The sequence below is a fragment of the Pseudomassariella vexata genome (assembly GCF_002105095.1).
Source record: "Pseudomassariella vexata strain CBS 129021 chromosome Unknown BCR38scaffold_13, whole genome shotgun sequence".
NCBI classification, from domain to species: Eukaryota; Fungi; Ascomycota; class Sordariomycetes; order Amphisphaeriales; family Pseudomassariaceae; genus Pseudomassariella; species Pseudomassariella vexata.
Window position 1 is genome coordinate 18,231 of NW_024467968.1, and position 11,668 is coordinate 29,898.

Genomic DNA, 11,668 nt, shown 5'->3' on the forward strand with positions numbered 1-11,668 from the left:
ATTTGTGCCCTTACGAATGGTAGTAGTTCATATGATCTCGATAGTCTCTCCCCTTCTTTTGCTGAACGAATTCTCGTTCAGTATTAGGGACCAAGTCTCTACTTGAATAGTGCCCAAATTCTTTTGCAATTGGCGAGTCCCGTCTCACCTGGGCGTCCATTTCTGTTCAACCGCTGATGAAGCTTAGGTACCATTCGCATTTGGACTTCCTCTTCTATGGTTAGCATCAAGAAGCAGTCAGATGCCATCTCATATGACCACAGCTACAGAAGGACATCTAGTGATGATCGTGCAAGGTGCGTCGCAAGACAGTATCTGCCGCTAGCAAAGCCAATGTTGGACCATGGTGCACTCGAACTTTCTGGACTGCCGAATCAGTTGCCATACGATCAGGTCAATCCAACTGGTACCCGAACACTTCGTGGCCTCATGGAAGATCTCAGTCGAGCACCCACGTGTGAACGCGCCTTCCCCCCCCCCCGACCCAACTCTGGGCGGCTCACGTAACATGGAACCGACGGCGTCCCCATGGTCGAGCACTCCAGTGGTGCTGGTTTGCTAGTGGCCAAGAAACGTCCCTTCCCTTCGGTGTTGCAACTTTTCGTTCAGGAATATGGGCTTTACACGGAGGGTCAGTGTGGTCATTTTCGCTACTCGTTGCGAACATTGCCTAGGGGCCAAAAGTCACACGGAGCAGTTTGATACTGTGGCATGGATATACTTCCCCGAGCCGCACAGCCAATGCAATGTGGGAATCCGACGTTCTAAGCCTGCCGGTGAAGATCCAATTTCAGACCGGTTCCATCCACAGCGAAGGTGCTGGATGGCCTTGTCACCCATCGCCTCTCGCCGACGGACTTGGTATCTACTGATTACGTCGCAGATTGATGGACTATTGCAACCATCATCTGGAGCATCTTACCGTGCGACGTGGGCGCCCACTCTCGTCCCAAGAAGAGGCCCGATTTAACATTGCACAGCTTTGCAAATCCATTACCGATATCTCAAGGGCGCTCTGACTCACCGAGGTCTGGTAGCAGGGGCGAAGTGGGACTGCTCGGGGCTAGTTGGTCTGGATCCCATCTTGTGCAGCCCAGAGAATGTGGCGATGAAACTTTCGTCGTCGGAGAGCGTTCATTCGTCTCGGAGATCCTAGGTGAAGATTCTCGCATCAGTGAGATGCGCATTGGCTGAACGCGGAAATATCTACCGTACGAAGCACTGCGGGTTGCCACATTGACACCGTTGAGCTCATCCCATAACGCCACGAACGCTGAAGGCGGGACACTGCATGAGAATGCATTTTTTCGGTTGAGATATATACGGACAATCCAGAATGGGTTGTGGATATAACCCCCCCACTGTTACTGTAGCATGCATCATCCATCATCGAGTACACAAGTCATCTCAGTTCTCCCAGGGCGGCGGCTAGTCTTACTGCTTACATCTGTTTAGTCTCTGTATAGTTCCTCTGTTGAAACTTATTCTTTTGAATCGTCTAGGCCGCCTTTGCCTGGTGCTGAACACTGAAAATGTTTGCTTTGATGAGTCGGGCCGCGCCGCATATGGACCTCTCTGCTATAAGCACATATCATTGGCCATAATCTTATGATGCTGGAAAGCGAGCCCCCTCCCCATTGTGAACGAACCTGGTTACTGGTAGTCCGGATCGCATCCGCGGTGGCTCTACTTCCAAGGCGTGTCATCTTACAGGCAAACGACTGATCATGATGAATGTATTTGAGTCGTCATTTGTGATGTGATCCTTCGCACCCTCGAGAGAATAACAACTTCTAAATGAAAATCTAGGCTGTCTGCGCTGTTCCTCGTGAGTATGCTCGACAGATTATTATTTGGCATCCAGAACTACTAGAATACTGCCGGCGAGCTTGTAACTCTCACAAAGCTTCACACTTGCTTGAAAGGCCACTTCTAGTATGATTCCGTCCTTGAAACCATGCGGCTTCAGTCCCTAGTTAGCAGCGATTTTGGCCCGATTCCGGCTGCAACGACGTCACGCCACTCGGTTGCTCTTGCGTGGGGACAAGCTAAGAAATATGACAAGTCAACACACACGGGGTGTTTACAGATGATAGAACGATCTGGAAGGATGGCTGTTCTTGCATGGATGCAAAGAGTCATGTACTGTTCCGATGCCCTTCAGCTCATGGTTGCCGAAGGAACTTGAGCTATGTCCTGCATGGAATTCCTGCAGTATCCTTGAGGAGATGGGTTCGAAAATGGAAATACTTGCATGTCAAAGTTCCAAATCAAAATGCGTAGAGGCTCATCCGCGTGGAAGGCATGATATAAAGGGGAGAGGAGCATCCATGAGTTGCAAGATGCCTTCTCGTCAACATCTAAACGGACTTAGTCACCGGTATCTACCACATAGTTCCATGTGAGCCTATCTTGCCCCTTTACCAGACCTGAAGTATCTAACTCTTGCAGTTGTGGCAAACAAGTCTTATCTGATCACCTGTTCACAGATACCATCAGGCTTATCAATCCACAAACATCCAAGCCGTCACATCAGACCATCGTGACCTCTGACTCTTGTCAACTCACTATGTGCGACTGGGAAGAATTCAGATTCGAGTGCAACCACTCGGTTGTCAAACTCAAGTCGTATTGCCATTTCGCACGCAACGACCCCAACCACCAATGCCTCGGCGTCAAGGTCCTCCGAAAGTCCTGGAAGCAGGACTTTCAGCTATGCGACGACTGCACGGCACAGGGTTATTACTTCCAGCCCCCGCAATATCACAACCAGCAGCGGATCCGACATCGCCGTTGACTGACAGCGGCACTTTCAGGGCGAGCGAACTGCCAGGACCATACACAAGTCGGTAGTTTTAATTGATGTTTCGAATGGGTCAGGGGACGAGGGTTTGTCACGCGGCCGAGCAGTTCCACAACGCTTAGGATCCGCATGAAAGCTGCATCGACTGGCGAAGCATATGCGACCACTGATTATGTGGAGAAAGCATCTAAAGACGCGAGCGGCACGTGAGAATTAGGCTATCGGATTTACGTGCTTCATCAAGCCAACGCCGGGGTTTTGTGTTGGTCGTTTTCGATGGTGAGGATGAAGTTACACGAGAAAAGGGGTTTGAGGTGAACAGAGCTTATAGGACCGCGCATATGTAAATGTAAAGAGTCTATCTAATGACAGCCTGTAAATACTCCTATTTGATTGCTTTAGTTTCACTAAATTTGCACGTCTATATGCTCCTGGGATGCCAATCGCATCATCGCTTGAAACAAACACAACCAAGCATGGTCCAGCAACCATACATCCCACGACGCACTGCCGGTCTTTCATTCCCCCACAATGCGAGTGTCATATCTGCCACAAAATATATGTAATGGCGTATATGGACAGCGTTAATCTGTCGTACGTCTACAAGAAACTTACGATGCACTTTTTTCCCTTTTTTTTTCTTTTTTTCTTTTTCTTTTTCTTCTTCTTCTTTTTTTTGAGAGGGGGGGGGGGGGTGTGGGGGTTACCAAAAGAGCCAGACCAGGTCTGTTGCAGGAAAATCTATACATACTTCTTGCCACGTGTATTTTCCAAGCGGAAACCCTTCGCTGGTGTTCATCGACGTGTCTGTTCCTGCAACGGCCTGTTACACGGTGGCCTGGGCATCGCGGTACCGCTGAGATCTGATTCGCAATCTCCATGCCGAATGCACTGCATCTCCCCCCTGACGGCCGGCAACGGAACACGGCCTGGTATGAACATCGTGGGAGAAACCCCGATGTGTGCGCCATATCCACACTATGGTCATCGCCCACAGCATGATGCTGAGTCTTCTTCCCCCACACATTTACTTCGACTCTTAAACGCATATACGTATGATTCGTGCCTGTCAAGTTGGGAAGCCAGTCAGATGTGCCACTTAATAATATGCACGTCAAACACAGCATGAAGGCGGGGGGGAATCGGAGGACAATATTAGGGACGTCATCGACCACAGCAGAAAGTCTGGCCGCGGTGGCTAAGCTCTACTATACTGCATAAGGCCAATTTCGTTTGTAAGGACTAAATATCCGCGTGTGAAAAGTTGCATTGCCTACATGCAGTACGATACAAATATACATCCGGTTAGCCATCTTAGCCAATCTTCCGAAATGCAATGATGCACCTTGTAATCCTCTCTATGGAGGGTCTAGCCCCCAAGTGCGAGGAGGCCTTGAAGTTTAGAGTCCGCTCTTGACAGGTTGAGTAACTTGAACACCCAACTTGAATGAAACGACGCCGCATCACAACTTGCATAAAAAGACGAGAATATCCATTCTGAGGGAGAGCTGCATGTTTCTAAAATTTTCACAAATGCCGTGTCAGGACACCAACCAACAACTTCCCTCCGAACACAACCATCCATCTTCGCCCCTCTGAGCCTGCCGAAGACCGTTCCGATTTATTCCATGTTGGTAGCACCTTCGACGACTCCGACGATGTTGTATCTCTTGGAGAAATACGTGATCCAGTTTTCAAGTGTCGTCTGCTCCTTGTCATCCAGGTCTTTCCATTCCATGGTCACATCCTCTGCCTTGACCGACGACTTGGCCAGCGCACGAGAAGCATCCTTCCCCGCAAAAACTGCAGCTCGTCAGCAAGCAAGCAAACAACATTTTTGTGTTGACGATACACGTGGGACGACAGGTGGAGCGGAGCAATAGATATGACGAAACCCACTCAATCAGTCACTGGACTGTTGATCACCGGGTCTTGAGCTTTTGTGGTGATCGGCAGATTTATAAGCGCAGTGGATGAATATGATTCTCAACGAGAACGCATTTGGGTCGAGTGCTTCGACTGATCACGACAATCTAAAAGGGCAAAAATACTCACCATGATAGGACCCTCCTGGCTGGTATGACTTGTTACCACTCACGTCATAGACTTTGCCCTGCAACCACGTGATCAGCAGACGATCTCCCAGAAAATTATGATATAGGCACATGAGAACAGCATGTGGTCGAGCCTGGCTACTACGGCTCTGTGCATGTTGAGGGAGGAACAACTAGTACCTTGATGGCAACGTAACACTTTTGTCCGTCGGACCCTGCAGAAAATGGTTAGCACAAACATCATCAATATATCCCAGTGTCTCTCCCGGGATAGCTGGTATGGCAAGACGATGCATGTGAAAGGGAATGAAAGCTGAGCTGCTACGAGTGACACGGGTCTTACCATCGGCTTTGGACAGCTCATCGACGGAGATGGGATCGTCCTTTGGAGGGTTCAGATTCACAGGAACCTTGGGCTCGAATTTTCCAGACATAGTTATGATGCCTATTAAGTTCCAGAAGACTATACAGAAAGCTTTGACCGGCGGGGTATTTCGTCTACGGGCCTCTCAGGATTTCAGTTCCGGCGTTGAAGTCGAAAGAGGGATATGTGTCTGGGTGGGAGACTTGGTGACAGTTGGTAGGCTTGTATTGGAGTAGTCGGCAAGCCTTGGCTGGTTTCAAATTACGATGCAGGTTGAGCGGTTTGAACGTCCGTATGCGGGTATGAAGTCGGCAGTCGTCACTCCTGTGCCAGTTTGCCCCACCAACCTAGAACGTCAACCGCGGCGTTTTTGTGCAAGGGCGCTGCAGTAAAGCGGAGGAAGTAACGGAAGCTCGGACATTCGGCGAGAGCTCCTGCAGCAGTATGTAATCATCAAAGTAGCTTCAGCTCGTACGAAAAACTTCGGCGGCGACATCATCGAGTCGCAGTCCTTTTTTCTCATTGAGTCAACAGACCTCATCCCACGGATACCTGCCAATTGATTTAGGCGTGTTCCTATTCTTCCGGCTGTTGCCGAATCACAGATGGCTTTTCATTAGTATGCCTGCTACACATATCGCGGCCATACGCCCTCTCAATGGCGTCATACGATCACCTCTTCTAAGGTCGCGCTTACAGCTGCTTTCTCCTCGACCAGTCTGCCTGAGCAGTCACAATGGAGCAGCTATAGTTTTCGTCAGTGTCCAGCAACAGCGCTATGAATCTTCGGAACGTCACAAGGCATCCGAGGGCCGCGGATTCAAGGAGCCGCCACCCAAGGTTACCCTGAGGTTATTGTTACGGGCGCTTCGACAAAACTTCAACTTTCGAGCTTTGACGAGCGCATTCCGTGGTCAGAACCTGCGGAATTTGTATCGACAGAGCCCTGAGGAACTCGTTCTCGCGGTTGCCATGTAAGAGACATGCCAGTGCTGCTGAACAACTTCTTGATCAAGCACTAACTTTGTACTGTAAAGCTTGTCCTGCTTATCTATCATCGTCCTATATGTGATCTACACTTATTTCAACTACTTCCAAGCCGAACAATTTACTAAATTTCCGCCCGACGTCGCAAAGTCGTTACGCCGCGCCCTGTACTACAGCAACTACGCGCCGGATCCCAAACTGGCCCTGAAATACTATAAAATAGCACTGGAACAATGCGACCAACATGGAATCGACCCCTTCTCTGATGAGGTTCTGGGTGTCAAGATACAAATGGCGGCATGGTTGGAAAAGATCGACAATTACCAGAATGCCATTGATGTTCTGGAATCGATCCTCCTCAATTGTAAGCGATGGATCGATAAGATGGAGCAGAGCGTTCGAGCCGGGCAAGTCGACAAATCTGGTATGTTGATAGGGGCTGCAGCTGCAGCTGTTTCTCGCAGTCAAGGAGACGTTTCCGACGAAGACGAAGGACCACCTGAAAATTTATGGGCCAAACGCACGAGACTCCTTGGGAAAACCGTAGGAATCAGTGTCAAACTAGGCGAACTCTACGCCAATGAACATGTTCTCCAGGGAGACACAGCAGGAGAGCGCCTGATTTGGGCAGTTGAGACTGTGCTGAAGGAATTGCAAAGGCGTCAGACGGAGGGTGTCAAGGAGGGCGAAGGTGAATGGATGTCTCCAGAGCAAATCGGTGGCGCTCTAGAAGGTAGTACCAGCCAGCTTCACATTATTCTAGATCCTTTTACTAATGAACTTTGCAGCATTGGGCAATCACTACGAATCAAAGTCGCAGCACTACCTAGCAGCACCTCTGTACCTTCAAGCACTGACGCTCTCACCGGCAAAGACTTGCCACGCCGCAGTTTTGAGTAAGTGATTGATTGGCTGCAATTATTCGTGGAGACTCTTTGCGTGCACTTGAGCCGTAGCATTTCCCAGATGCCAATGGCCACTTAATTAGCCCCTAGCTAACCTATGTGCAGTGAACAACTTGGCAACTTCATTGGCTCAGCAGCCCATTTCTGTGCCCCCAGCTTTCGGAAATCTGCCCGAACCAGACAGGTTGCATAGCCCAGCCCCTCCCACGAGGGCTACACTGCTTACCAGCGCGCGGTCATGGGCGCTTCAAGCATATCACACGAGCTTGAAGGTTGAAGGTGAAGACAGAACGGAGGAATGCGATGAAGCGTGTGCTGTGGCGCTTTGCAACCTGGGTGACATAGCAGCCATGTCTGGTGACATGGAAGAAGCAAAGAAGAGGTTCAAGGCCAGCCTCGTACTGAGTAAAAAGATCAACTTCAAGGCGGGAATACACCAAGCTCAGGATGGGCTTGCCGCAACTGGGATATCAGCAAGGGTTCGATAGCCGGTCAAGCCGCAAGCTCCGATCGAGCCAGAGGAACAGGATCTGCACAGTTCTACGTCTTGTGAAATACTTAAAGGGTAACCTTCCTGCAGATCCAATTGTCTCCCCTATGCCCAGCCTCGATCCGCGAGGAATAGAGCCGCAGCCTTGCCCAGGCAATGGACGGGAGCGACATTAGAGCTGGGAACGATGGGATGCGTGTCTCCTTCTGGACTGGCTCTTTGATTTTCCTATTCGAAGTTGCCGGCGGCTACAGTGTTTCGTCAAGGGATCAAGTGTATCTACCATTGAATCCACGGGTCGGAGTATATCTTCGACCGCTGAAGGGTACGCTCAGCAGCAAGGCAACGCTCAGATTACAGTGACAGATGCAGCCCATTTAGGAAATATTTCCAGAAACCTCCCAACCTATCAACTAGGCGGCACGTAATATGGCTACCAGGACTGGTAAACCACCATTCCATGTATAGTATCGAGTGCCAATGTCGCAGCCACGTATTTGTAGGTCTTGCTAGGCCGTACCGCTGCTGTAAGATGCTATGGTGCCATCCGCCATCTGATCAAGGGATAGGATGCGGACAGTTGAATTCAGCGGAGACAATCCTCGGAGCATCCAGAGAGTTTCTCTCTGTTCGCCATAGAATCTGCACTTCCAAACAATCGACATCATGCTGGCTCACCCGACGAGTGCCGTTGCAGCACTTGTTTCAGTATAAACGTCGGGAGAACATTGTGTCATTTTGTAGTTATACCCATTTGAAACCTAAAAACGACGTCACCTCTTCAATGCCGTAAATGCCGGATAGTGGATCTATGACTTCGGCGGTGTTGATCTACTGTCGGTTGCCAAGTCGGGGGCCGCAACGACAAACACTGGACCCACCACGGACTCGACGTTGACTTCAGACAATTGGCTGCTCGCCTGCATGGACCTAGTACGCCAGCATGGCCGACCTGCCGTTAACCATCATCAAGCTCTGGTGCATTGGGTGGTCAATGCAACAGTTCGGTTCCGAAGATTCAAACTCCTTCCTCACACACACATATCAGCATTGACAGTGTTGTATCGTTGGCCTACGAGAGTTAGCAGATATCTCCCACATGAGGAGCCCAATGTTCCACCTACCCCTGTGAATCTGTCATGGTTTGGTCTTATTCAGGATAAATTTCCTGAATGCCACTTGGAGATTATCTCCAGTTTGGCCTCCACCTCGTTGTACACGTCGCCATCGCGCTCCTTCCGCTGCTTGAACTGACTCTCGGAAAGTGAGAGATATCTGCCTCTACTTTCACCAGAACCGCCACATCGTCATCCCGCACCGGTGGTGCATAGAGGTCAGTGCTGTCCACGTACATGCTTAACACCATCTTCAGAAGCCGGCCTGACCTGATCGCTCGCCATTAATAGAAGATGTGATAGTGTAGCTTGATCTTAGATGCTTTGCATCTCTTGAGCTTGTTAGCCTAGTTGGATAGGTTCGAACCATTCGGGGTCTGCACTCTTGCAGCTCTTCCGAACCGTCACAATATCAAGTTGACAGACCCAAGACCAGTGGCTGTGCACTTCCCGTAACAAGAGCAAGATATACGCCTTCGTACGCAAGCCAATTTACCGTGTGCGACTTGTCGTGGCCGATGCGGCGAGCTCTGCTTGCATAAGTTATCGCTGCGGCGAAAACCCACCGCCGATTTACTGATGGCTCATTAGTCTGCATACAATACTCATGAAACGTAGCTTCGGCCATCCCAAGAGACCTGGACCGATGGGAACCCTAACCAACCAATTAAACGAAGGATTTAGCGTGCCGATAGACATGGATATTGCCAATTGTTTAGGGCCCTGAAGCGAGAAAGCCTGTGGCTATCGCTAGCAGTATCTCGAGGTACCACCTCGACCCGTTTGCCGTCGTCGGGGCGGGGCCCAGTGTGCGGCGCGGAAGGGTGGAAAGATGCCCGCTGGATATGACGACCCCAAAGTACAAGCGAACCAACCCCTGTCGACAGCCCTAGAATCCTGCACGAGTGAGATGCCGCAGCCGTTGGCCCCCAACGATCTCGAAGCCCAGGTCAGCGGGGTTTTTTCTCTTGACCATCTGGGTTCCTCGTTTCTTATCACCACGGTTTTCTAGCCTCAAGAGGTATCGGTCGCCGCCACCTATTATCTATTCGTCTCCTTACTGGTGGCTGTAACGACGTGCATGTTGACGTCGGGGCACTTAAGGTTATGACATGCCAAGCCCGCTCTTTCTGGCCATGCTGGGTGTTCTGAGGCCAATCCGACGATCACGAACAGCGGTAACGTCCCTTGAGCCGATGAAGTTTGCAATGTTGCATTCTCGGAGAGCAGGGACCCCTGTTTTGGTGCAAGTCTCGTCATCTGTTGCCAATTCGAGAGGTTATCACACGCTCTCCTCGCTGTCTGGATGAGGCTGAAATATGGCCCTCCCTTCGGTTGTAGCGCCGATTTGTCTCATGCGTGCGCGGATCTGGAGTAACCACGCCGTATCTCAGGCTGCATATGTTGTTTGCAGGAATGGTATATGACAAAATCAATGATCTAACCTCGAACCTCTCGCCTAGCATGGCATCGTACCTCGGGTGTTCTGATCTTGGTTTTCTGTGGTACATGGAAGGAAATGGCGTGGTTTCATCCTCCAGATGCACAAGCACCGCGTGCAGTCACATAAAGACATAGCTTGCGGCTTTGAGTACAGGGGCCACATCCTGTTCTCGCTGCAGAAGGACGTGGCTTGTATACTTAGTGCCGCGAGCTCGTGAGCATAAAACCCTTAGAGCCAAAGAAAAGTCATTTATACCGTTGCCTAACGACTAGTATACGATCTCGCCGTACAGAAAGGTTCATGCGATCGTGCTAGTGAACCTGGTGATGGTTGTGGACGGGCCACCACGTTATATAAGCCTCTCAAGGCACATTATCGGAACATTTCCCGAATTTCCTTCAGTACCACCCTTACTCAAGAGTACCTTCCACCTTCGACTGCCTTGCAGATGTTCGGGGTACCATACCCGTTTCCCTCAACTTTCTCAAAGGCTGCCTTGGGGCCTGGTCTATTTGCAAGCGTCCCCACCTGTCGTAGGATAGGGGAACCTTAGCCTTACGAGAGGCGTATCGTACTTTTGCAAGCCGATGCCACCAGACCAAGGAGATTGAGCTCGCAGTTTACGGCATAACCAAAGCCTGCGCCTTTTCAGGTAAGGTATCTGTCATGACAAGGCAGGAATTGGCGACATGCGGAGAAGAAGAACTGAAGGGTCTCCGGACTTACGCCGCCGATGGCCCATCCGGTAGCTAATTATAGGCTCTTTACCCCGTATCCCCCCGGGAGTCCCCACGCTCGCAGCCCTGGTATAGAGCGGGTGAGCACCGGGTTTGGCAAGGTCGTGTAAACAGAAGGCTAAGGGCTATTTCGTTATCGACTAACGGGGACCACTGCATATTTTGATGGTGGTAGAGCGCCTAGGAGAATGTAATCTCGGCACGGAAGCTGTTCCGACATGTCGGTAATAAATTCCGATTATCGAACGAGATTCGGCAGGCAATCACCACCAACGTACTTTTACTTCAGAATAATACACGGGCTTATAAAGTATGAAATCGGTAGAGACGCTGATATCTTGCGGATATCGAAAACAGCCATTGCATAGTCGTCCAGTCTCGTACAAGATCTAGTTCCTGCATGCGATGATAGTCGTTAGAGCATTGCTTCAGACCCTTGACTTCACCTTCTAGAGTCCAAGAGGCTTCCTATCCAAGCCATGCAATCTCCGAAAACGACCACCACGACGGATTAGGCCCGTTACCTGCAGCCGCAATGCGTCGTATACCTCATTTCGGTCAACCGTTAATTTGGAATTACCTGCTGGAGCTCGTGCATTGGCGAGTATACCCAGAGAACAGTAACTAGATTCGCCGAGTAAGTTTTCGCGATCGCCACATGGGCATTACCTATCAATGGCAAACGGCGGTCAATATTTCACATATAGGTTGCTGACGAAGATGTAATGTGATGTCAAAACTTCTATCCATCTCTTGGCCCCAAACGCCC

At 50.3% G+C, this 11,668-nt stretch overlaps 4 protein-coding genes across 4 annotated transcripts; 3 read left to right on the forward strand and 1 right to left on the reverse strand.

The window, feature by feature from the left end:
* The first annotated feature begins 431 nt into the window (after positions 1-431).
* BCR38DRAFT_57401 (uncharacterized protein) lies at positions 432-1,492 on the forward strand. The gene is made up of 2 exons (XM_040865486.1): positions 432-930; positions 981-1,492. The coding sequence occupies exons 1-2, from the start codon at positions 614-616 to the stop codon at positions 1,192-1,194; spliced, it is 531 nt and encodes a 176-aa protein (XP_040712027.1). The 5' UTR covers positions 432-613; the 3' UTR covers positions 1,195-1,492.
* An 895-nt stretch (positions 1,493-2,387) lies between these two features.
* On the forward strand, positions 2,388-2,946 carry BCR38DRAFT_57419 (uncharacterized protein). The gene is made up of 2 exons (XM_040865487.1): positions 2,388-2,401; positions 2,490-2,946. The coding sequence occupies exon 2, from the start codon at positions 2,570-2,572 to the stop codon at positions 2,795-2,797; it is 228 nt and encodes a 75-aa protein (XP_040712028.1). The 5' UTR covers positions 2,388-2,401; positions 2,490-2,569; the 3' UTR covers positions 2,798-2,946.
* Positions 2,947-4,283: 1,337 nt separating this feature from the next.
* BCR38DRAFT_444566 (cytochrome b5-like heme/steroid binding domain-containing protein) lies at positions 4,284-5,562 on the reverse strand. Its single transcript, XM_040860947.1, has 4 exons — positions 5,201-5,562; positions 5,038-5,072; positions 4,859-4,916; positions 4,284-4,606 (listed from the first exon to the last, which is right to left on the reverse strand). Exons 1-4 carry the CDS (start codon positions 5,289-5,291, stop codon positions 4,425-4,427), a joined length of 366 nt encoding a protein of 121 aa, XP_040712029.1. The 5' UTR covers positions 5,292-5,562; the 3' UTR covers positions 4,284-4,424.
* A 280-nt stretch (positions 5,563-5,842) lies between these two features.
* BCR38DRAFT_412474 (TPR domain-containing protein) lies at positions 5,843-7,601 on the forward strand (the record flags this gene model as incomplete). Its single annotated transcript, XM_040858698.1, has 4 exons — positions 5,843-6,195; positions 6,259-6,941; positions 6,997-7,104; positions 7,219-7,601. The coding sequence occupies 4 exons, from the start codon at positions 5,843-5,845 to the stop codon at positions 7,599-7,601; spliced, it is 1,527 nt and encodes a 508-aa protein (XP_040712030.1).
* Between the last annotated feature and the right edge of the window lie 4,067 nt (positions 7,602-11,668).